Raw genomic sequence first — 25538 nt, 5'->3', positions numbered from 1 at the left:
TAGCGAGTCTGACACCTAATGATGACCGACTCATTGTGCATGAGTTCAAATTGGATAATACTTGCATCATCCCATAGGGAATACACATATCTCTTCCCAACGTATCATCAACATATAAATTTTATAATCAAAACATCTTCATTAAAGGTCATCTCTATAGAAAACCAATCAAATCAGAGATAGTTTGATCATCCAAATATATCAATTAAATGAACAATTTATCATAAAAGATAACACTCCAAAATTTGTTCCAAACATTGAGTTCCAATTCGAATACTGTTCTATAAAGAGGATCTTCAAATGAAGCCAAGATTTGATCGATTTTGATTATAAAATTTAAATGATAAGTTATTTGCAATAAGTGAGTGCATTTTTTTTTATTTTAAAAGAAGGAATTAGTTGTGTTTCATATATAGTCTTGTAGTTGGACCATTGGGCTTTAGTAAATGATCCCAATTTCCATATCCTTCTTTGTTTGTAGCCCACATGGAAGCCACAAGAAAACTTGGAACATATAAAGAGGACAATAGAATAATTGACACTATATCACTGGCAGATCAACAATGTTTTAGTGTGTATATACAAATTGAGTAGCATTATTTAGGATAATCCTCCAACTAAATCCCTTTTCAAATGTCAAAATCTTGACGAGGACAGACAGAGCCACTTTCTTGGTTGTAAGATTCCTTTATTTGTTTATTTATCTAAATTATTGTATTGTAATGGCCTACATACATATATCATATTTCTCAATTGTCGTGGCAGCGGCAGCGGCAGCGGCAGCGGCACCCCACAATCCATGGGCAACTGCATTCTATACATTAAATGTGAATACGACTTACCAACTCTTGCCAACTTTACGTAGAAACGGAGCCATGATTTTATGTGTGAGATGACGTCTCACGTATATATAGGTAATTTAAATGTAGAATATGAGAAATTAAAGTAACTTATATAAAAATTGAAAGATTCTGAATTTAATAGAGAGAATTAAAAATATTAAACGAACCTAGAAATTTGAATATGAGATAAAAAGTAAGCAATAATATTTTTAAAACATAAGTTAGAGCCAAAGAAGGAGGGGAAGTGAATAGTGCACTGCAATAAAAGGGATAGATAGAAAAATAAGGCTAACCTAGAATAGAAAAGAATTTAGCTTGAGTGCAAACTTGAATTTAAATGTAATAGACTAATATACGTTTTATTCAAATATTACAAATCCTTTGACCTTTATGGCCCACGCGTCATTTGAACCCAAGCATCTCTAATTAATTTTTATTCGTTCTGTTTGATGTTTTATTTGTTTTTTTCCCTTTTATGAACTAGGTATGCTTATATATTTTTTTATATAAAACATTTATCATACTTATCTAAAAATAATAACTGTGCACATTGTTTGACGACTATAATACCTACAATTTGGTGTTTTGCATTAGTTGTTTAATTGATATATAATTAGTGTAATATGTTTTTTTTACCTATTTTGTTTCTATTGTACAATTACATAATGTACATAATAATACTATAAGAAACAGTGCTTAAATTCTTCTTCAAATATTCCGGGTACAATGGATAGTTATTCTAAGAATATTTTCGGATAGTCTTTCTTCGAATATTTCGGTTACTCCAAATCCTCCTTTGAGTATTCCAAGTAGTTATAAATGACATTAATATTGTCTACTATGTATAAAAATTTGGTTGTCTACATTTTTTCTGAACCCTTTACGCTTTTAAATTCCACCCCTCCTATTGGAAAAATTTGACCTCGCCATTGAGTAGCACCATCTGTTATATTAACAAGAAGAAAAATAAAAAAGGCGGGATGATGGTCCTAGAGGCTCCGCCACTGGCAGAGAGAATATATACGCAAACATGAAGGGGTCAGTCTAGTCTACGTGTGAAATTATATTATTTTATTAGTTTATTCAAGTGTATCTTGCCTGGGCCTAATTGTCCCAGCACTTTGTTTCAGGCCTAGTCGATTTAAACCCAAAAGAAAAGGACAGAACTTTAGGCCCAATATTATCCAAATTATGCATTAGGTGAACTAATGTAGGCCCATAATATAATGATTCGACATATTCAAACTAAATTAAAAGGATCCAATATTCCAATCTACATAAGAAAATTGGTGATCAGAAAATTTTGCCGTTTGTCTTATAATAACCGATATTACTAGTCAGGATAGGAGGTGGTTAAGAAGACCGTATTCACCCAAGCAATTCAACAATTCAATGGCTGGAAACAAAGGAGAGGTGAAAAGTGAAAAAGAGTGTGAAAACCAATTTCTTGTGGAACAAAGGAAGCAGGACTTTGACCTCTCTAATGAATAAGAAAATGATAAACACACACATCATTTTTAACATCTCACACAATCTGTTTAATCATGTTTATTGCTTTTGTTTGATTTTTCCATGATTAATTTGTTATTAGAGTCTATTTCAAAGAACGACTTAAAAAAATGAGGAACCTCACAAATCATCGAATTATTTTCGTTTGTTGTCCACCAAAAAAAGAAAAACTAATGTTAAAATTCTCTGAGGCTGAGAATTCCTTGCCCAAGAGAAAATAAAATTTTGAAATGTATTAGAGTAATGCTCAAATGAAACAGCAGTTTTCTATGGACAAAATATTTGCTATTATAAGAGTATAAACAAACACAAAGATGAGGATCCAAGTAGAGTGAACAAGCATAAGGATGAGGATCCGAGTGAAGGAGAATCAAGGGTCTAGATGCTGACAGATGTCACACGATGCAAATGGAGTTATAAGGGTTGTTAAAACTGTTAGAATATGTTGTTAGTTAGGATATTATCCAAACCTTAGCTTATATTACAAGCCATGTAATAATATCAATACACATAGATAAAGTGTAAACATTACTTCTCACTCAAGTAACACAAAACTCATCTTCCAAAACTCTCAATTTCTCTCTCTCTTTCTGCAACTCATAGTTTCTGCAACTGCTTCCATTGAAGCTTCTTCTTCAATCTTCACATGGTATCATTGATGTGCAGTGATCCGGCGCTTCTACACCTCCATTAAAGCTTTCATTTCTTTTCTCTACTCTCTGATTTGCAACTAGTTCTGTGATAAAATTGGCTTTCCTCAACCTCAAAGTCTTTAAGAAATTGTTCTTCTTCTTCTGCACACCAACTGTTTGCTAAAACGTCACAGTGAAAGAATTCTTCAAAGCATCAACAGTGTTTACTGTTGATTAGTTAAAGATTGTTCAGTCTCCCATCACAGACCTAATATCAACTATTTCTACCTCAGTTATAATGAAGTTAGATGATTCCAACTATCTAACTTGGAGTTTTCAGATCACATTACTCTTCGAGAGTCATGGAATTATGGGGTTTGTTGATGGACCAAGAAAAAATTTCCTCTAAGATTTAATAATAGAGCCAACACTGAAGGAGTTGAAAGAGATGATTATCTTGTATGGAAAATGCACGATCATGCTCTTATGTAGTTGTTGATTGTAACTTTGTCCACTACTGCAATGTCCTGCATAATTGGAAGTCGATGTTCTCATGAAATGTGGGTCAATCTTGCTAAGAGGTTCTCGACAATAACAAAAGCTACAATATTTCAGATGAAAACTAAGCTTCAGAACATCAATAAAGGGTTTAAATCAGTTTATGTGTACTAACAAAAGATCAAGGATGCAAGGGATCACCTTGCAACTGCAGGGGTCACTTTTGAAGATGATGATATAATCATCCTTGCACTCAAAGGTCTTCTTGCAGAATTCAACACTTTTAGGTGTCATAAGAGGAAGAGAGAGTGGTATATCATTGAAAGATTTTTGTTCTTAATTACCGGCATAAGAGACTACAATTAGTCAATACTATGAAGCTTCAACACCATTTGGTTTTGCAATGGTTGCTCGCACTAAAGCAAACAAGGAAAAACCACTAATTCTTGATCAAGAATCATCATATTCTGTTGAGTTTGGTTATAGCTTTGGAACTACTACTCAAAACTACAAAAGCAATGGTGGTGGATCAAGTTTTACTAGTTACAACTCTGGTGGTCAATATCAAGGCTCTTTCAATTATGAAGGCTATAAGGGGAACAACTATAGAGGAAAAAGAAGAGGAATGTCATCCCAATCTAGGCCAAGGTCTTATAATCCTCCTCCAAATGGAAGTTCTGGAGTTCTTGGTGCTCCAAGACCATGTCAAGCCAACTGCCCAAATCATCCATCTAAGATACTAACTTGCCAAATATGCAATATACGCAAGCTCTAATCTTCCAATTCAATGCTAAATTTGCTGGAAATTTGGTCATTTAGCTCTCCAATGCTATCATAGAGGAAATTTTGCATATCAAGGTAAATCTCCAACACCAACTCTCATTGCAATGCATGTTAATCACCCGCCATTTGCACTTACAAAGCAATTTTGGGTTGCAGACACTAGTGCAACCTCACACATGACTTCTGAGCTAACCAACTTAGAATTGGCAAAATCCATATCAAGGTAGTAATACAATAACCACAGCTAGTGGTACAGGTTTGCACATTTCTCATATAGGAACTTCACAATTGCACACTCCAAATCACAAACTTGTATTGAAGAATGTGTTATATGTTCCAAAAATATCCCAGCATCTATTATCAATTTATCAACTTTGTAAAGATAATATATGCATGTTCATACGTGATGATGTTTCCTTTTGGGTTTATAACAAAATCACAGGAACAATTCTTCTCAATGAGGGGCGGCCACCCTCTTATCGTAAAAAAATAAGCCTAGGAGCATGTACCCACCCCTCTCGTCAGTCGGAAAACCTGTAAGAATGTTCTACAACTTCTGTTGCTGCCATGGGCGGACATACGTTATGGAAAGAGTTGGAAGTTGCTCATTTGGCTGCCGAAAAACCCCTTCACTGAAGCCCATTTTACCCACCCAGACGACTTGAAACCTCCTTGTGAGGAAGGGCAAAACCCGAGCAGCGATGGCGGCCAGGTCAAGAGGAGGAAGAAGAAACAATATTATAAAGCAAATCTTAGCAAACGATGTTGTTTGGTTGAGCACTTAAAGTGGACGATGACGTTTTATTCCAATATAACAAATCCTTTAACCTTTATGGCCCACACGTAGGCCTGGCAAACGGGTCGTATATGTCTTGTTCATGTCGTTTTTGTGTAACACCTATTATCTTAACGGGTCGTGTCGTGTCACACCCGTTATCTTAACGGGTCCTTAACAGTAAAGTGACCCGACCCGTTATGAACCGTTAAGAAAAAAAAATATTTTTTCTTAAATTTGCACATACCACACATTGCCACATAAATATTACTTCAAAACATTAAAACATATTTGTCGTTTAAGTAAGAGCCTAATAAAAAAACGTTCATACCCTACCAGTCTATTACAAAATATTAAATGTGCAAGGATATGCAAAATGAAAAAGTTTTTGTTTTCAAGGTTGTGAAACCTTTCTCAAAAGTTTAAACCTTGCCAATGGAACTCAAAGCTTGCATGTTATTACTTTTACAAAATCCTCAATTTTCATCGATCATCATGAGGAAATTGTATTGGAACTTTGGCTTGATCTATTGCCTTCAAGAGTTATGTTGATGATGTTTTCAGTAAGGTTTTCCACGTTAGAACTTTCTTCTGCGTAAACTAAGTATAGAAAAACCAAACATTAAAAACCATTCAAATTATGAGAAGTTTACCAAAATAATTATGAAAAGATCACAGTGAATGAGAGAGAAGAGAAGGATAGCCTCCAACCTAATGCACAATGGATGGTTGACATTAAATCTCAGCCGATCCAATGGTCACCAATTTTTTAAATATAATATAATATATATATATATATATATATATATATAGTTATAGTTATAGTTTTTAGGGGAATAAAATTGTTAAATTAATATATATAATTATTATAGTTTTTTTTTATTTTTTATGGTTATAAAATTATAAAATTAATATTTTGTTTATTGTGTATCGTGTTATCCACTTGTATACCTGAACCAACCAGTTATCTTAGCAGGTGCTTAACGGGTTACCCGATAACGACCCGATTCGTTATCGTATCGATCCAAATACCTATTAATTTCATGTCGCATCGTGTCGGGTTATCAGGTTGTGTCAGGAATTGCCAGGCCCACATGTCATTTGAACCTAGGCATCTCTAATTAATTTTTATTTTATGAACTAGGTATACTTATCTATTTTCTATATAAAACATTTATCATACTTATCTAAAAATAATAACTATGCACATTGTTTGACGACTATAATACCTACAATTTGTAAGTGGTGTTTTGCATTAGTTGTTTAATTGATACTAGCATATGGGCACACACAAAGTGTGTGAGAAAAATTTTATTTTTGTTTTTGAAATAGAAGGAGAGAGGAAGAGAGTGATAGAGAATGTGGGAGTGAGAAATTTTTTTTTAATTTATTTTTTTAATTAGAGATATGTTAGGATTACATGTAGGTGAGGCTTTGAAGAAAAAAAAAGCAAAATTTGGTTGTGTGAAATTAAATTTTTGCCCCATATTTCTTGTTCATGTTCTATTTTAATTAGAGGGTTAAACTGGTAATTTCATAGGGTTTTGGTTGACAATGAGTGTTTTATTAATTAGTAGAGATAGAATTAGTGTAAGGGAATTGTTATTGGCACTCCAAAAATCTCATTCTGCACTCCAAACTTTCTATATTTGGAAAGAAAAATACACTTGTGAGGAGTGTATAATGAGATTTTTGGAGTGCCAATAACACTTCTCTTAGAGTAATTGCTTTTTATCTATTTTGTTTCTATTGTACAATTACGTAATGTATGTAACAATACTATAAGAAACAGTGCTTAAATCCTTCTTCAAATATTTCGGGTACAATGGATAGTCCTTATTCAAATATTTTCGGATAGTCTTTCTTCGAATATTTTGGTTACTCCAAATCCTCCTTCGAGTATTCCAAGTAGTTATGAACAACATTAATATTTATCTACTATGTACAAGGATTTGGTTGTCTACATTTTCTCTCAACCTTTTACACTTTTAAATTTCACCCCTCATACTGAAAATTCCTGACTTCGCCACTATGTGTAGGGCTAGCTATTACCTTATACATTTTTCATATCACTCATAAGCTATCATCTACGACCTCAAACAGGCACCTCGGGCCTAGTTTACAAGGTTTAGTTCATTTGTCTCTTCCTACGGCTTCCTTCAAAGTCGACCAGACAATTCCCTTTTTATTCTCAACTGTGGTACTCATACTATAGTGCTCATCCTCTACGTTGATGACATAGTTTTGACGGGCAATGATCCCACACTTTTACAAGACTTTATCCAGGCTTTGGGTTCTGTTTTTGACTTAAAGGACTTAGGTCCTTTACATTATTTTTTGGGTATTCAAGTACAAACAACCACTACTGGGATTCATGTTTCCCAAACAAAATATGCATATGACTTATTGAAGTGAGCAAACATGGTTAAATGCAAGCCATGTTCTACTCCAGTTGCTGCCAAGACTTCCCTCTCGGCCAATGATGGCCTGTTGCTCTCCTCCCCTATTGAATTTTGAGCTCTAGTTAGTTATCTCCAGTACTTGACCTTAACCTGGCTGGACATATCATTCGCCGTCAACAGTGTCGCCCAGTTTATGGCTTATCTTCGCCAGCCATACATTCTGGCTGTTAAACGTATTCTACGGTATATCAAAGGCTCGCTTACTCATGGGTTGTTACTTCGTCCCCAACTTGTTCCTTCCCGTATTTCTGCTTATTCGGATGCGGATTAGGGTGGTTGTGTTGATACCTGTCGCTCAACAATGGGATATTTAATTTACCATGGCAGTAATCTGGTGTCATGGTGTTCCAAGAAGCAACCAATAGTCTCCAAGTCTAGCGCTGAGTCTGAATATCGAGCTTTATCTCATACGTGTGCAGAAACTTCGTGGCTCTCCTACCTAGTGCTGCTCAGTTTCCTATTCACCTCTACTGTGACAACCTCAGTACCATTTATATGGCTGCAAACCCCGTATTCCATGCTTGGACTCGCCGCATTGAGTTAGATTACCACTTTGTCCGTGCACGTGTAGCTTTGGGCAGTCATCAGGTTCGTTTTTTACCTTCCGTTGACCAGCTTGCTGACTTACTCACCAAGGGCCTTAACAAGCCATGTCATCTTCTTCTTCGGTCCAAACTTGTTCATCCTTCGACGCCAAGGGGGCTGTTAAACAAGAGTCCAACATACGTTAAACTTAGTATTGTATTCTGACTTTTGATAATAATATTCTTATCTCTTGTATCTGATATAGATGGGAACTTAAAATCCTAATAGCACTCTTGTACATCAACTTTATGTAACTATTTATACAGAGGAATGAAGCAATGAAAATCAATGCTTTTAGAAATATTTTCTCACCTTAGTTTGGTTTTCTACAAAGTGTGGCTACATTTCGAATTTCGTTCTTGTTCAAAAGGAGCAGTAACTCACAAATGAATAGAATGGTGATGTAAAAGTTTACTGAACCACACAACCTATTTATTAAAAAATGATATAAGAAATGATATATAACACTGGCATTTGGATTTAATTGCCTCATTCAAGTCAATACTAGCTTTTCCATGGGTTAATTGCACCAGCCAAACTTTTTTTTTTTTTTTTTAATTTATTTTATATATAAGCGATAGAAGGAATTATCTAAATTTATGAAATAGAAAATTGCCAAAATCTCGAATTAGGATTCGTTTTAGATAGCTTCTTAATGAAACACTTTAATTTATAAATGTTTTTGCTGTAAATACTTTCATTAGAAACGTGTTTGAACTTTTTATTTAATATCAAGTGGTTCCTCTTGGGAAGTATTCTTTTTCGGAAAACCACTTGAAAGTGTTTCTTATTATTTAACAAGTTTTTCTCTAAAACGCTCTTTTAGTGGCCCAAACCAAATCATAAACACTTTTAGTAAGTAAACGTTTTTAGCCATTCTACAAGTAAATTTTAGACAGGCTCTTAGTTTGGTTCACTAAGGCCATCCCAGTGGAGAGGGTTAAATGTTCAAAAATAAAAAAATGGCCTAATTTGTCCAAAAATTTAACTCTAACCGATGCTTGCCTATGAAGTCCACAAGATCATTATTTGGCTAAAAATGTATCATGATGGCCAAATGTAGCCCCCTTTCAACTTTTTTATTGGGGCTCAGCTCCTTAATCAGAACAATTGATTTAAATTCAATAGTGAGATTTGAAAACATCCAAAAATAGTTTAATAACTAATAAATTTAAAGTATAAAATTAAAATTAATAAATTATTAAGAAACTATATTTAGCATGTTAAATTAGCCTGTTAAATTAGGGATGATAATGAGCATGATTTGACATTGATTATTTAAAAATAATTGTTTACACAGCTATATTTAGTGAAATGGCTAGGCTGGCGGGTGTGATAAAATTGTACTTTAGTGGCTGATGTGACATTTTAGCTGGTTCATTTGTCTTTAAACGTCGCTTTCTCGAGGACAAGGCAAAATGGAGGCAATTCGCAATATATTATATTATATATCTATTACTTGTTTCATTTTAATAAAATATTAGTGGGTCCAAAGTGCGTCAAGCAACATGTTTTTTACAGAAAGGTTCCTCTCGGATTTCTTCCTGAGCCTTATGATCCGTAAAGTTGGATCTTTAAAATTTGATCTAACGGTCGGCTACAAATAGAAGATTTTATTAAAAGTTATAATAATTTTAATCGTTAAATTAAATTCAAAAATCCAAATTTATAGATCATGAGAATTAGATGGATAGGATCAAGAGAGGATCCATTTCCGTATTTTACTAGGTAATTGCCTAGTCCTTTGGACGAGCCTACGTGGCGCAACAAATCTCATTTGCCTGGGCTTTTTGAGATGCTGAGCATATCCTGCAAACAAAACAGGCAAAATTATACTATACAAACTAATTGGAATTCGGGCATTTCGTACTATAATTTAATAATATATATATTTTTTACTTATAAATAAGAGATTTTAAATGCGATTCTCATTAAAGGTAAATTTGAATCACATTATTACTGGTTCATTATGAGATTAAGCTAACTCCTCATTTTTAAGTGTAGATTATATCGATCGTTAAAAAAAAAAAAAAACAACTTAGTGGAATCTGGTATACCTATCCAGCTTTTAAGGTCATCTTCAACCGAAGGGTCCAGTGGGCCAGAGGGTTGAAAATAGCCCGAAAATCGTCTCCAACCAAGGGCTAGGCCAGAGGGCTGTGGAATCTGAGAGGGCCCTACGGAATTGGAGAGGGCTGGAGGGTTGGCTGCATACAGCCAGTCAGCTAGCCCGGGGCTGGCCAGAATAATCAGCTTTCCTGTTGGTTATAACCGACAAGAATACGTTTATATTATTTAATATAAATGTATTCCTGTCGGTTATAACCAACATGAATGCTTAAGAAAAAAATTCAAATGCAACGGCTAGATGACGTCAGCTAGTCGTTGCATTGACTTTTATTTTATTTTATTTTTTTTATAGTTTTATTATTATTTTTTTTACAAAATTTTTCCTATAACTTCTATTTTTAATATTTTTTTTTAAATTCTATTTTTTTCTATAACTTTTATTTTACAAAATTTGTTTCATGTTTATTTTAAATTCCATTTTTTCCTATAATTTCTATTTCACAAAATTTGCTTTATTTTATTTTAAATTCTATTTTTATCCTATAACTTCTATTTCACAAAATTTGTTTCATATTTTTTTTAAATTATATTTTTTCCTATAACTTCCTAAGCCATTATACAACATTAAATTAAATTAAGTAACATGAAACAACATTAAACAATATGAAACAACATTAAATAACATTAACCAACATACAAATTATACAACATAAAAAAAACATTTAACAACATGAAACTTAAACAACATTAAAAGAAACATTTAACATCATAAAACTTAAACGCCTACTCCATGCTTCTTTTGGCCCAAAGATGTACAACAAGATCCTATTGTAGATACTTGTTTGTAGCACAAGAGCGTATCATTCTATAGCACTTCATGTACTCATTTATAGAGATACTACTAGTTCTTGGATTGAAAGGCAAATTAGGCCCATCATATATTTTTGCATGAGCCCTTCTTGACCTATTTGGATCTTCTTGGTCGTCATCGGACTCTCCATCAATATACCCATCTTGCTCATCCTCCACTATCATATTATGTAATATGATGCAAGACATCATGATGGAGTCCAAATTTTCTCGACTCCACCCTCTTGCCGGTTCGCTAATAATCTTCCACCGTGCTTGTAGAATACCGAAAGCTCTCTCAACATCTTTCCGGTATGCCTCTTGGTGTAAGGTAAACAACTATTTTTGTGTCATTCCTAGGGTTTGGAATTGCTTGGACAAGTGTCGCCCACTTTGGGAAGATGCCATCTGCCAAGTAATACCCCGTATTGTATTGACGGTTGTTGATGTAGTAGTCAAGTTGAGGTGCTTTACCTTCCATCAAGTTATTGAAGAGGGGTGAATGCCCAAGAACTATAATGTCATTTTGGGATCCAGGGGCTCCAAAGAAAGCATGCCAAATCCATGTGTCATATGAGGCAACCGCCTCTAACATAACAGTTGGCTTTCTCGACCTTCCGCTAAAGCCTCATTGCCATCTAGTGGGACAGTTCTTCCAATCCTAATGCATGCAGTCTAATGACTCTATCATGCTTGGAAACCCATGGTCTTCAGCTTTGCGAATGAGCCAATTCAGATTTTCTTGATTTGGCTCGCGAAGGTACTCGTCTTTGTAAACCTGAAGAATTGTGTCACATAATTGTTCAAGAGTATCAAGGCATGTAGACTCAGACATACCATGGGTTTCATCCATTGAATCAGCTGGGGAGCCATAGGCCATCATTCGAAGTGCAATAGTAACCTTCTGATGAGGTGAGAAACTAGGGCGGCCTGCTTTGTCCCGCTTCTGTTGAAAGTATAGATTGACCTACTGGACATAACGAAGTAAACGCTCGAAGACATGACAACTCATCTGGAGGCGATGTCTGAAATCCTCTTCTGTGTACACCGAGTTGGGGTTGAAGTAGTTGTTCATTAGATTGGCATGTGACATTTCTCTGTTTCGTGGTTTGTAAGAGCGACCAGCAATAGAGCCACCCCATTGAGGTTGTTCCTCAGTTGGCTGACACACCATGGCCGTAGCCATGGCTGCTGCTATGTTTTGTTTGTTGCGCCTTACTTGAACTTCTTCATCAGATAACTCATATTCTCGTCTCATTTATGCCCATTTTGCTTCCAATTTGGAATTGGATGAGGACCCCCAGTTGGAATTCGAAGAGGATCCAAAGTTGGAATTCATTGCAAACTTGAATTGAAATAGATTGAATTCAAAGATGTGTGAATTATAGCCCAATATCCACCCTATTTATAGAAAAAGAAAAATTCAAATCCAACGGCTAGCTGACGTCACTTAGCCGTTGAATTTGAATTTAAGTTGTAGTTTTAAATAATAAATTGTGTTTGGCCTTATGGCCCTTTGGCCCTAGGTTGGAGATGGTTTTTTGTGATAGGGCTAAAACGAGCCCTCTGGCCCTCGGTTGGAGAAGGAGGCAAATATGGCCTTGTACTGTTCATTACAATATTAATATCTTAGAGGATCTTAGAGGGCTAGAGGGCTAAAACGAGCCCTCCTGCCAGCCCTCGGTTGGAGATGGCCTAAGTAGATAATACTGCCTGTTAAAGGAGAGTAGGTATATATTTGCCTACTTTACCGACTTTACTGGACTAAGATTGACTCATTAAAATCTTGAATAAGATGGATTGACTGCTCAATGACTTTGTCAATTCAATAGGAGAAAAAATGAAAAACCTGGTATACTTGCATAAAGCAGAAAATCTTTTCATAAGCCACTTTTGAAGTGCATCTAAAAATACCCGCCATCCATTTACACGTGAATTTGTTTGTCTTTGGATCTAACATGGCTGATACAATATGGATGTCTTTTTTTTAAAAAAGAAAAAAAAAGAAAAAAAGAAAAAAATCACAGGAAATCAAGCCTACAAAACTTTAATTCGGTTTTCTTTTCTTCCTCACATGAGTTGGAAACCTTTCCCATTCTTCTCTAGATATAGTGTATATAACTATGTACTAAAAAGCAAAACGAGGTGGAAACACTAAATGAACATTCAGTCACCATACAAGGACGATTTGGACGGAGTTGTGTAGATAAGTACTGTTTCAAGATTGATCAGGCCCCTCTGGACTTGACTATGTGCTAATGTTTGGATCAACCCTGTAAGTCTTTGATGCTGGAGTTCGTTGCTCGCTTCTTTGTTAGTCAAACCAAAGGATCAAACAGAGGTTCCCTTGATTCTAGAGGAGGGAGTGTTAGCCGACGAGGTTGCAAGTCTGGACCGTTAGCTGGACCAACCCATGCTACCGGATTTACTGCAAACAGACACAATAGTATTAGTTTTGTGTCATTATTTCTTTTTGTGCAAGCAATGAAAGATACCATCCCTGAAGTACTAGGACATCCAAAATCAAAGGTCTTTTTTCAAAGTCTTTATTCCCTCCCTCATTTTCATACATTACATTATACTAATTGTCATTGTATCGGTCATGTCCAAGAAGCAAAAAAGTTCCGTAAAACCAAATAGATATGCAGGAACAGAATGAACAGTACATGGAAATGACATCACACTTTGCAACATTATTATCAAGTGTGAATTTCCAAACTCATTAACTGACCATGCTTTCTATCGAGGTGCCTTAGAGACCATAGCTATTAAGTAAATCACTAGAATGCAAAACCAAAATATATTACAAAATACATAAGGCCTTCCAACAAACACTTCCCTAGTTTTCTTGACAGATACTTTAGTCTTGAGCAAGTGGGCACCAGTGGAAGCGTTTCCACTCATTAGGACGACAATTTGGTTTTAAACATGCCATTGTATAAAGATCTGATGCAAAACACTAACATAAGCCACACTTAGAATGAAGCAACTAAAAGAACATAAGCACACATTGCATAAGAATTCATAATGTCATACCTTCGTCACCAGGTGCAAGAAGTCTTGGAGTATCAGCAGAGTTTGTCAAATATGCAGGGTGCTTCCTCACATAATTTTCCTGCAAAGGCTTCGGAGTCACAAATAAGAACTGTGACATGTTAACCCCTGCATCTAGATACTCAGGATGTTGAAGCAAATACCTGAAAATATCAAAACCAACATAGCTAATTAGCTGTCAACCAAATGATATTGTGAAATTCAAGCTGAACTAAGCAAAAATCACAAAAACGTACTTCTGGATCTCCACCGAAGAGCGAAGCTTCTTGCCTGATGGCGATTCATAGTACCTAAATACACAAAATAGTGAAATGGGCATGTCACAAAACAAGGTTGCATGTTGGCAATGCTGATGAATATGATAATGTTGCATCATAGATTACATACACGTCTACGAATCGGGTGCCTTCTTCACCTCTGATCCTCAGCAATCATTGCCACCCGGGCGGGGGCTGAGTAATGTTGGGCCTATCAATGGCCCAGAGCCTGCTTCCATCCTGAGTAATGTTTTTTGGGTCATCACAAGAAACAAAATTCTGCCATTCGCGTGCGGTTTCACAGTAAAAGGGCACTTCGAGAATGTGCTCCGAATCTCCTCGTACTTCTCTTTCGACAAAGTGAGCCTCCATTTGAAGCAATTGGCACATTGCACAGTGAAAACGCCAACAGACGACAAAACTGTAGGTGGATGATTAAACGGATATGTCCATGGAAATGACACCAGATTATTCAGGTGATCAAATAGAGACGAAATTGAGGTGTTAGCATTGTCATGCACTATGGCCGCGGCATTGGCATTGGCTGCTGCAGTTGCAAGGTGATGCGCCAGCTTGTTCGGTTGGAAATGGGTTTGAAGGGTTTCATCATCCGAACCCGAGAAAGAGGAAAATGAAGATAGATGGACGTCAATGGCGTTTTGAGGGGGCATATTTTTTTCTTCTTTTCTTGTGAGTTTCTTGAACGTTATCTTGCAGGGATTTCGAGAATCCATGGAAACAACACAGAAATTCCGAGAATCCATTGGGAAAAAAAGAAAATAGCAGATCTCAAACACCTCCTGCAATAAAAAACCAGTGAGAAAAAATGGAAGATTTATACAGACCCGGATCTAGTTTCATTCTTACAAGGATGATGACGAGAGATCTGCTAGGAATGATGATGAAGGCGGCGAAGTAGGATCGATTAGGGACGGTGGTTATGAGTAAATGAGTAGATCCTAGGGTCGACGGTGAGGACAGGGACTCATCATCATCATCCAGTGATTGGAGGCTCTATCATGGGTGAGATGATGGAAAAATGAAGAGAGAATTCCACAAACAAAACGACAACTAATTTGTAAAATTTATGACATTCAGGTGTGCATGCACCACTTTATTGAATTTATTTAGAAAGTGAATTTTTATGGAGAAATACCTTTGTTATGTGCTTGTAGATATAATCCAGGTGATTTTATCGAAAATATCTCCTTTGTCCTCCTTATGTTCATAAGCTCAACTTATGCTTTCAAAATTAACCGCAAAATTTAAAATCAAATTATATATTGGGTGATTTTGTGAAAAATCAATAAAAAGTTAAGATATTAACAATAGATTAATAATATTTATGTTAATTGTAAATAGGTCAATAACGTATTGTGATACTTAAATGCATTTAAAATAAACAAAAAAAATATAAAACTTGCCACTACAGCTGACATCCACTTCAACTAACACTCAATTTCTCATAGTTTTACGGATTAGACACTCCAATGCTGTGTCTGTTTCCTGATTTTGTTTTTTCCATCACTCACACGCCTCTTACATGTCATTTGTACATTTGGATTCAGACACTACATTGCAGTGTTCGTTTTCTAGCTCATACTCCACCACATGTGAAGCCCGCAGGCTACAAGTGGGTTTTCGTGAGGAATCGTAATGAGAAGAATGAAATAGTGCGATACAAAGCACGCCTCGTAGTGCAAGGCTTCTCTTAGCGCCCTAGGATTGATTACGAGGATATGTATTCCCTCATAATGGACGTCATAAAAAGTTCCAAAAGGATATGGAAATCTAGATATGGATGTGGTAACCGCGTATCTCTATGAGGATCTAGATATGGAAATCTACTTGAAAGTTCCAAAAAGACTTCCATTGACTAGTTCCAAAAGTACTTTCATTGAAACAATCCGAGCTGATGTGGTATAACCGTCTGAATGAATATTTGACAAGTCAGGGTTATGTGAATAACGAATTATGCCCATGCATGTTCATAAAGAAGTCATATTTTGGATTTGTAATAGTTACAGTTTATGTCGACAACATAAACCTCATTGAAACTCTCGCAGGGCTTGAGGAAATTACCATTCACTTGAAATCGACATTTGAGATGAAGATCTTGGGAAAACTCGATATTGTCTCGGCTTGGATATTAAGCATTGTTCGGACGGAATTCTAGTACATCAATCAAACTACACCCAAAAGGTGTTGCGACGTTTTAATGAGGATAAAGTGAAGCCTTCGAGTACTCCTATGGTCGTTCGAACTCTAGATGCTAAGCGAGATCCTTTCCGTCCAAAGAAGGATAAGGAAGAGATTTTGGAGCCTAAAGTTCCATACCTAAGTACAATTGGGGCTTTATTGTACTTGGCTTAATGCATTAGACCCGACATCTCCTTCGCTGTTAATCTTTTGGCTAGATACAGCAATGCGCCCACACGCAGACATTGGAATGGTGTTGAAGACATTTTCTGCTACCTTAAGGGTACGACGGACTTGGGCTAGTTTTACACCCACAAATCATCGAGAGGAGCCACCACCTCCCTTGATTCTTGGGTTGATTTTTGCCTAGTTAGTTATGCAGATGCTGGATATCTGCCTGACCCACATAGTACACATTCTCAAATGGTTTATGTCTTTACCATTGAAGACACCGCTATATCTTGGAGGTCTACGAAACAAACACTAGTTACGACTTCTTTGAACCATGCTGAGATCCTCGCCCTGCCTAAAACATTGCGTGAGTGCTTTTGGTTAAGAGTAGTCAAGGAACATATTCAAAGCACTAGTGGTCTTACATCCGTCGTTGACCTTCCTATGACGATCTTTAAAGACAATGCAGCATGTATCAAACAGTTAAATAAGGGATACATCAAGGGAGACAACACCAAGCACATAGCGCTAAAGTTCTTTTATTCTCACCAGCAACAACAACATTAGAACTTTGAAGTCAAGCAAATCCGTTCCCAAGACAACCTGGCCGATCTCTTTACCAAGTCATTGCCCAAGTCTACTTTTCAGAAGCTCGTCCAAGGAATTGGTATGCATAAATTATCTAAGTTGAATTCATTGTAGTTCTCTTATTTGGAAGTTATATCTAACTCAAGGGGAGTATCCTAAAGCATATTCACTAGATCTTAATGTACTCTTTTTCCTACGATTAGGAACATTTTTCCCACTGGGTTTTTGCCACCTAACGAGGTTTTGATGAGGCACCCATCCTGGGATGATCATACTCCATTGAGTTCACTACTTTCGTCTTGTTTAAAGTTTGTTTTAGACATTATGCATACTTCTCACTTTTCTCCTTAGTCTATGGGTTTTCACCTGCCTTTGGTTTTACCATAGCGACGTTTTGTGAGTTTTACTACCAATGCATAATTTCTTTATATTTGAGACTTGCATTCGCCCATTGTGCCGTTGACTTCATCAACTGTTTTACCTCAACTGCTGAATATCTGATGCGATGTTTTGTTTGAGTATTTACATACTCAAGGGGGAGTGTTGTAGTCGTATTTAGAATAAGAATGTGATTGTGTAAATCCTAGTGTATCTAGGGATATCTTTGAATATTCCCTTTAGTAGTTATTATCCTATTAGAGTTGTAATCATAAAAGGGGAAGGATTTAACATATCCTACGACTATAAATAAGGGCACAATGGGATGATACAACACACACCTCACAATTAAATCTTTCTCTTCTCTGTCTTATTGCCACTGGCCTCCCCCTCTCTATTCTCTTAGAATAGTTCTGTCAAATAGGCCTACAACAATATATATATATGAAAAATGACATCGTTGGCTTTGTTTCCTTAAAAGTGTAAGTTACGAAAATACCCCTTATCTTTAGCATATTTTCACACTTCTCTCTTACTCCATTTTCTCTCTTTCTCTCTTTCTCTCTCTCTCTCTCTCTCTCTCTCTCTCTCTCTCTCTCTCTCTCTCTCTCTCTCTCTCTCTCTCTCTCTCTCTCTCTCTCTCTCTCTCTCTATTCCCTTTCCCCATTTCATATAGTAAACAAATAGCCAATATCGACATAGCATGAAAAGGATAAAGGAATTTAATTCCTCCTAAAACAACCAATTGAGTTTTTCAATTCAGCCAAAATAAACAATTGGGTGATCAAAAATTCAAAATAACAAATGAGTGAAAAAACACAACTGGGTAGGAGATAGAGCGTGATGAGCATTGAGAGCAACAAAGAGTTTGTCATCTTTCAATGAAATGTTAGAATTGAAAGCACCACCATAACCACCACCATTTCTTCTAACAATATTAATAATTTTGTAAACCAAATGACGTGTCACTAATAAGAAACAACCACGTTAATCAACAATTAATAATAATCTAAGGGAAATTTTATTTGAACCTATATAACTTCTTTCCACACCCAACATAAACTTTAAAAGTGAATTCAATAATCAAACACTCTATAGTATTTATCCTATGTTCACCCTCCATCAAATTGGTTGCGTGGCAAATGTAACCCCTGAATGCTTGGAAGATGTTGGCATATATTGTTTGGTAAACTACCACTTAAATTGTTTAGGGTTAGAGCCAAAATTATTAAAGAGGACATGTTGAAGACAACAACAAGAATATGACATTTTAGAGCATTAGCCTGCACAAACAACCACTCCCCTATCTTTACTGCCAATCAAGTTTAGAAATCCTGAAAAACCAACACATACGTGATACGTATATGTATTGGAATGGCAGCCTGGTCTGTGCTGAAGTTGGCTTGTCCTGCTACTGAACCTATTTTTAAGATGGGTACATATATACAAGAGTATTGGACCAGTAGCAACAAAGTTGTCAACGAGGGGAAACGAGTTGTTGCCATTGTTGTGCGCTATGAACCAAGAAATTAGAAGAAATAGGAACTCAAGGTAGTCTTTTAATCTATTGGGCAAATGAAACTTTGGCAACAATTACATATTGTCAACCCAGTAAGTTTAAAAGTGTAATGAATTTTATGGTTTTTAATTTTTTGAATGGTTGTAAAGATAAATTTACATATTGGATTGGGTTGTGAGGGTGATTTAGGTAGTAAATTTGGGTTTAAAAAGATATCAATAGTTTAATTAAAAATTATATGGGTGTAGAGAGTAAGTTGGGTGTAATAAGAGGTTATATGAGTTCAAATAAAATTTCCCATAATCTAATCATCTATAACCACATCTTTTGGTTTCCAAATTTGGTTTAAAAATGTGGTCTTCTTGTCATTACCCTAATAATAATAATAATAATAATAATTTACTGCCCACCACATCTACTGGAATCACTCACTCTAGCTAGAGGAACCGCCTGTGTAGAATTTGGTCCTACAATGGTTGTTGCTCATCTCTCACTTTTTATTTTACAGATGAGTTATTTGGGAAGACAAGAGCTAGACAAGCTGAGATTGTGTTAAATTTGGGATTTGAGAGTTTTATTATTTTTCTGTAAACCTGTAATGATTTTCAGGTTATTTTTTTAAGAGAAGTTTTATATTGTTTTTATTTTAATTTTTACTCACACGTCGAGCGTGAATAGTTTTTTCACCGACTTCAGATCCAGGGGTTACAAAATCCAAATGATTTAGGCTGAATATGACATGGACCTTGAATATTTATCACTGATACTCACATTTGAAACAAGAAAAAATAATTAAGGCCAAACTATGGAACTTGCCCAACCCAACCTACCTAAGAATGGTTTGGGTGGTGGGTTGGTTTGCTTATTTACTTGGGTGACAATGAGTTTCAACAATGTCAACCTAAGCTGAACTACCCTTATCCCAAGAGGAGAGAACCCCTATGTCTTTTTTTTGTACAACAAAACGAAACAATTCTCTTATTCTCACTATTGTAAAAAATAGAGTATCATCACATTTTTTTTTAATTTTTTAATTTTATAAATATATGTGAAGGGCATCCACAATGTTAGATTGTAGGTAATTTTGTTTTACTAAAAATTTAAATTTGTGCTTTTTTGTGTCCGAAGAATTTAGAAATTCCGTGTCAGTGGCAGTCTTGTAATTTTGGCACAAACAAATGGTTAGTTATAATACATGTAACAACAAAATTGTAGGGAAAACTTTATTAAAATCTCTAAAGGCATAGATATTTTGACTATGAATTAAAAAAATTATGCCTATATTAAAGGCCTCCTGGTAAAAAACAAAAAAAGATGATGTCGTAGTTTTTTTCCCGTTTTGGTCCAGCTTTAAAAAGAAAAAAAATATATATATTTTTTTTCGCGCTCAATCGGCCGTTGATGCCATGGGTGACTGCTACGACACCATGCTTTTCCCAATCACTGGGTGGGCATAAATGAGAAATCAAAACAAATCCAAAACCAATTTCTTCAAAGCCTAATGAATAATGAACCTTTTCAAACTTTAAATACAAAGGATAAAGATTTGAATCCAGCCTCTTGAAGCACTACTTTGTTAAACAAAGTTTATCACCCTTGAGGAAGGGCCTTGATCTCCTCCTTGAATGGTTCCTCGCCGCTTTTCAACCAAACAACAATTTACCCTGAAAGAAATGACTGCTACAAAGATGCTTATAAGATGTTCTAATTAACAATGCAATGACCAATTTGAACTATTCCAATTGATTAGCGGCTTATGAGAAATTCTTATTCTCCCTATAAGTGAGTATTGATTATCAACTCGAGCTATTCCACAAGCCATGAGTGACACAAAACAGTTTGTCATGACTACCTAAGCTAAGTCGAATAGTGGAGAATTCAATTCCGGTGATTTTATGTCGAGCTCCCAGGTAATCTAATAATTCAAGTCAATAAACTTGGAACTTCTTTCCCAAATCACGACGCTTCGGCTAAAGACTACTCAATGATAGTACAACAATTTCTCGAAAAATAGCATCACAGAATCACACGCCAATGCGAGGTCTCAAATTGTTTACTTTATGAACCTCAACACAAATTAATCAAAGAAATACCAAACAGAAAAGGCAGACAATCAAATTGTACACGAAAGAGCAGGAGAGAGCAATCCAATTCGCAAAAGAAAGAAATAACATTACACAAAACTAAGAAACCCAATATGAATCATACACTTCAAATTGCAATCAAATTGAATTATTAGGAAGCAGAAACCCCAACTGTATATATTCCATAAATCCAACAACAAAAGGCAAAATCCTCAGTGAAAAGTGCCCATTCGTCAGTTTAAGCAAGCATACATAAAATTCCTCAAATCAAATAACTCAACCCGAATACCTCCTACCCATAACCAGAACATGTAGATTCGACAAATAGGCACTGACCCATTAACCCATTAAAGACAATACCGAAAACCCACCACGGAATTTGAATGATCCGACCCGGATCAGATCAGACCGGGCTGAGCAGCTGGGAAAGTTGCGGCTTGGGATCCGAGTTCATGCCGATGATGATGACCAGCGGAATGAAGCCGTAGTGGGTGACGACCTTGGCCTTCTTCATGGTCCACGTGCTCCACTCCTTCACGGACTGAGCCACCGAGCGCTCCTCCGAGCCCTTGGAGCCCTTCGCCGGAGTCTTGCCCTTGGTTTTCAGAGATATCTTCGACGCCATTGAAATTTTCTTCTGGAGCTCGTGTGAGTCTGCGCGCCTCTCTCTCTCCAAACCCTAATTATATTGATCAGCTTGCTTGGGGGTTGGGGCCCTAACAAGTGTCCAGACACCACTTGTTGTGTAGCGTGCATCACAGCCGTCGTTTTTCTTTTCTCTCTCTTTCTCTCTCACAAAAGAAAAAAAAATTAAATCATCTAAGCGACTACGTATTATAAAACTCTTTTTGTGAACCAAAACTCCATAAAATTATTGTTCTAACCCTTTCATCAAAGCTAACACAAAATTAAAAGACATGGCAATTTAGTTATTGTTGTGGCATATATTTAACTGACAAGGGAAAGAGGGTTGGCGGCGTATAGAAAATAGAAAGAGATATGTTTGTAGGGTTGTGTAGAGGATGTGTTCTTCCACCTACGCAATGCCTTTATTTATAGTAATAATGGAGGGAATAAATCCTTCTCCTCCAAGGAATACAAATCCTAATAGGAAATAATAATTAGAATCAAATCAAATTTAGGATTTACATAATCACACTTAAATAAGAAATTTATAACACCCCCCTTGAGTGTGTAAATACTCAAGTAGATTCGGCATCATGTAGAGTTAAGGAAGTCAACTCGTCGACACTGATTCTAGGAACACACTATTCTTAAATAAGGTAGGAACTTGCATATGGAAGCAAGTCTCACAAAAAAACCCAATGACTATGGTAAAACCCAAGTATGGACAAAACCTCTAGGCTAAGGAACAATGCGTGAGAAATGTAAAGTCAAATGAAACGTCTACGAAACGTCATTAGGGATATGATCAACCCAAGGTGGGTGCCTCGTCAAAATCTTGTTAGGTAGCAAAAACCCAGTGGGAAAAATGCTCTTAATCGTAAGGAAAAAGAGTACATTAAGATCAAGTAAGTATACTTCAGGAAACTCTCCATGAGTTTGACATAATTCCAAAGAGAACTAGTAGTGTTACAACTTAGAAAGTTTACGCATACTTATTCCTTAAACAAGCTTCTGAAACGTCGCATTTGGTAGTGATTTGGTGAAGAGGTCGGTCATATTGTCGTGTGAACGGATTTGTGTGACTTCAATCTTCTGATGCTCTTGTTGTTGATGTGAGAAGAAGAACTTCAGCGCAATGTGCATGGTGTTGTCTCCTTTGATGTAACCTTTCTTGAACTGTTCGATGCATGTTACGTTGTCTTCATAGATCATCATCGAGACGTCAATGACGTGGTAAAGATCACATGAGCTTCGAATATGGCCCACAACTGCTCTCAGCCAGAAGCATTCCCAAATTGCTTCATGTAGGGCAAGAATTTCAACATGGTTAGACGAAGTGGCAACTAAGGTTTGTTTAGTTGACCTCTAAGAGATTCTGATTCCTCTAACGGTAAAGACATAACCCGTTTGACAGCGTGCTTTGTACAGATCAGATAAGTATCCTGCTTCGGCATAACCAACAAGGCAAGAATCGACTAGAGATAAAGGGGTGCGGCATTATTCGAGGATCCATAGGGATAGAACGAGCCCAAATCCGTGATACCCTTGAGGTAACGGAAGATGTCTTTAACACCAGTCCAGTGTCTGCGTGTTGGTGCATTACTGTATCTTCCCAAAAGATTAACAACGAAGGAGATGTCAAGTCTAGTGCATTAAGCTAAGTATAATAAAGCGCCTATCACACTTAGATAAGGAACTTTAGGCTCCAAAATCTCTTTATCATCCTCATTCGAACGAAAGGGATCTCGTTTTGCATCTAACGATCGAACGATCACAGAAGTACTCGAAGGATTCGCTTTATCCTCGTTAAAGTGGAAAAGTGGCGCAACACATTCTGGGTGTAGTTCGATTGACGTACTAAGATTCATTCGAACGGTGCTCTATCTCGAGGCCTAGAAAGTATCGAGTCTTTCCTTGATCTTTCATCCCAAATTCTGACTTAAGGTGTGTGACAATTCTCTCGAACTCTTCAGGAGTTCTGATGAGGTTCGTGTCATCGACATAAATTGTAATTATTGCAAAACCGGAATGTGACTTCTTAATGAACACACAAGGGCATAGTTCGTTGTTCACATATCCTTGACTAGTCAAGTATTCACTCAAACAGTTATACCACATTATTCCTAATTGCTTCAAACTGTAGAGCGAACGCCTCAGTCGAATTAAGAGCGTGCTTTGGGGTTTGGAAATATTTGATCTAGTCAATGTAAGTCATTCGGGAACTTTCATATAAATTTCTATATCAAGATCCCCATAAAGATACACATTTACTACGTCCATCAGCTGCATACTCAATTTTTCGAAAACTACCAAACTGATAAGATAGCGAAAAGTAATCACATCCATAATGGTTGAATAAGTTTCGTCATAGTTAATCCTGGGGCGTTGTGAGAAGCTTTACGCAACAAGACGAGCTTTGAAATGCACAATTTCTTTCTTCTTATTACACTTCAGAACGAAAACCTACTTGTAGCCAATAGGCTTCACATGTGGAGGAGCTACAGGTCCAAACACCTTACGTTTTGTAGCCAATAGCCTCACACCAAAGGTATGAGGTCTAAGTGCTTTCATGGACCATCCCCCGGTCAGACCAAGGCCAAACTTTTTTCCTGCAGGTTTTCTATAATCCTTGCCCAATACATCATTTTGAAACCATCTACCATACGATTTTGCAAGATTGTCATGACAAACACTTATAAACCTCTCAGACTACTCATCCACATGATCCATCAAGCCACAAAGAAAACACGTTAGAGGTAGCTTCTCATAACGAACATCAACCTCGATCACTCACCCCTTTAGTTGTATAACATGCACTAATGCAATGGTTTAGTAACATCAATCTTCACGCGTGCACGTAAAATACTACCAAACTGTTCATCCATCCTGCTTTGATCAGTGAACATATGCTGCCCAAGAACATACCCATCTGCCTGGTCATATAATAGAATAAAAGCCCTTTTATCTGAATCCAAAACTCCTGAAACTACAACGACATAGCCAACGGTTTAGAAACATCATTAGCCTATTCGAGAACTAGCAGCACTTGCTTATTGTAAAGCAACGGTCCACCCTTTAGTACCATAGAACGTTCTCGATTAGAGTTAAACCCAAATGCAAATCTATCATTTTCCAACTCAAATATCAAAACATTAGCCTTGGGTCTTCAATGATTTCGCATCTGTTATTTAAAACCCTCCTTATTCACTGCTTTCTAGGTAAGAACAGACCCCACAAGAAGCACCTTATTGGATTTCAAAGTGAGAGCCTCCTGTTTGTCCACAAATACTACTTTCTATTCATCGTTCATAATTGTGAAACGACCAGAAAACTTTGTAAACATATCCTTCATTGTACCTAAGGTCCTTTCAAACCAGATACACCCTCACACATAAAAACAAACACACCGCGTAAAGAAAGGTTGGATACTATTCCACACCATGAACCCCTAGACCCACTCGGAGTCTTTGTCTCCCTCCTTAAAGCTAGGGACCAACTTGAATCAATGAAATTGAAGATTTCTATAAGAGAGTACCAGTCGTTCTCCTAGGGTTTGTAAAACCTAGAGTCTTTTTTGAATTTTGATCTTTGGGTATTTATAATGTACCAAATTAAAATAAATATTGCTAATGCAACATAATAAAATAATAAACGAA

The 25538-nt window shown here is 36.4% G+C and overlaps 2 protein-coding genes and 1 pseudogene across 2 annotated transcripts; all 3 read right to left on the bottom strand.

Annotated features, from left to right (window-relative positions):
- Positions 1 to 11666: 11666 nt before the first annotated feature.
- On the bottom strand, positions 11667 to 12263 carry LOC137736067 (uncharacterized). The gene is made up of 2 exons (XM_068475405.1): positions 12006 to 12263; positions 11667 to 11951 (listed from the first exon to the last, which is right to left on the bottom strand). Exons 1-2 carry the CDS (start codon positions 12261 to 12263, stop codon positions 11667 to 11669), a joined length of 543 nt encoding a protein of 180 aa, XP_068331506.1.
- A 1060-nt stretch (positions 12264 to 13323) lies between these two features.
- On the bottom strand, positions 13324 to 19157 carry LOC137736066 (methyl-CpG-binding domain-containing protein 2-like; annotated as a pseudogene).
- Positions 19158 to 21381: 2224 nt separating this feature from the next.
- On the bottom strand, positions 21382 to 21953 carry LOC137737697 (mitochondrial import receptor subunit TOM7-1-like). Its single transcript, XM_068477241.1, has one exon. It carries the CDS (start codon positions 21878 to 21880, stop codon positions 21659 to 21661), a length of 222 nt encoding a protein of 73 aa, XP_068333342.1. The 5' UTR covers positions 21881 to 21953; the 3' UTR covers positions 21382 to 21658.
- Positions 21954 to 25538: the final 3585 nt, after the last annotated feature.

Source organism: Pyrus communis, chromosome 6 (assembly GCF_963583255.1).
Source record: "Pyrus communis chromosome 6, drPyrComm1.1, whole genome shotgun sequence".
NCBI classification, from domain to species: Eukaryota; Viridiplantae; Streptophyta; class Magnoliopsida; order Rosales; family Rosaceae; genus Pyrus; species Pyrus communis.
Note: the sequence above shows the minus strand (reverse complement) of the source record. Positions and strands in the feature narration are given on the sequence as shown.

What these genes read in the sequence shown, in the direction of transcription:
- LOC137737697 (XM_068477241.1), bottom strand. Translation starts at nt 21,880, where the DNA reads ATGGCGTCGAAGATATCTCTGAAAACCAAGGGCAAGACTCCGGCGAAG.
- LOC137736067 (XM_068475405.1), bottom strand. Translation starts at nt 12,263, where the DNA reads ATGAGACGAGAATATGAGTTATCTGATGAAGAAGTTCAAGTAAGGCGC. An exon ending in GCCTCCAGATGAGTTGTCAT is followed by an intron (nt 11,952 to 12,005) that starts GTCTTCGAGCGT and finishes TACTTTCAACAG; the next exon opens with AAGCGGGACAAAGCAGGCCG.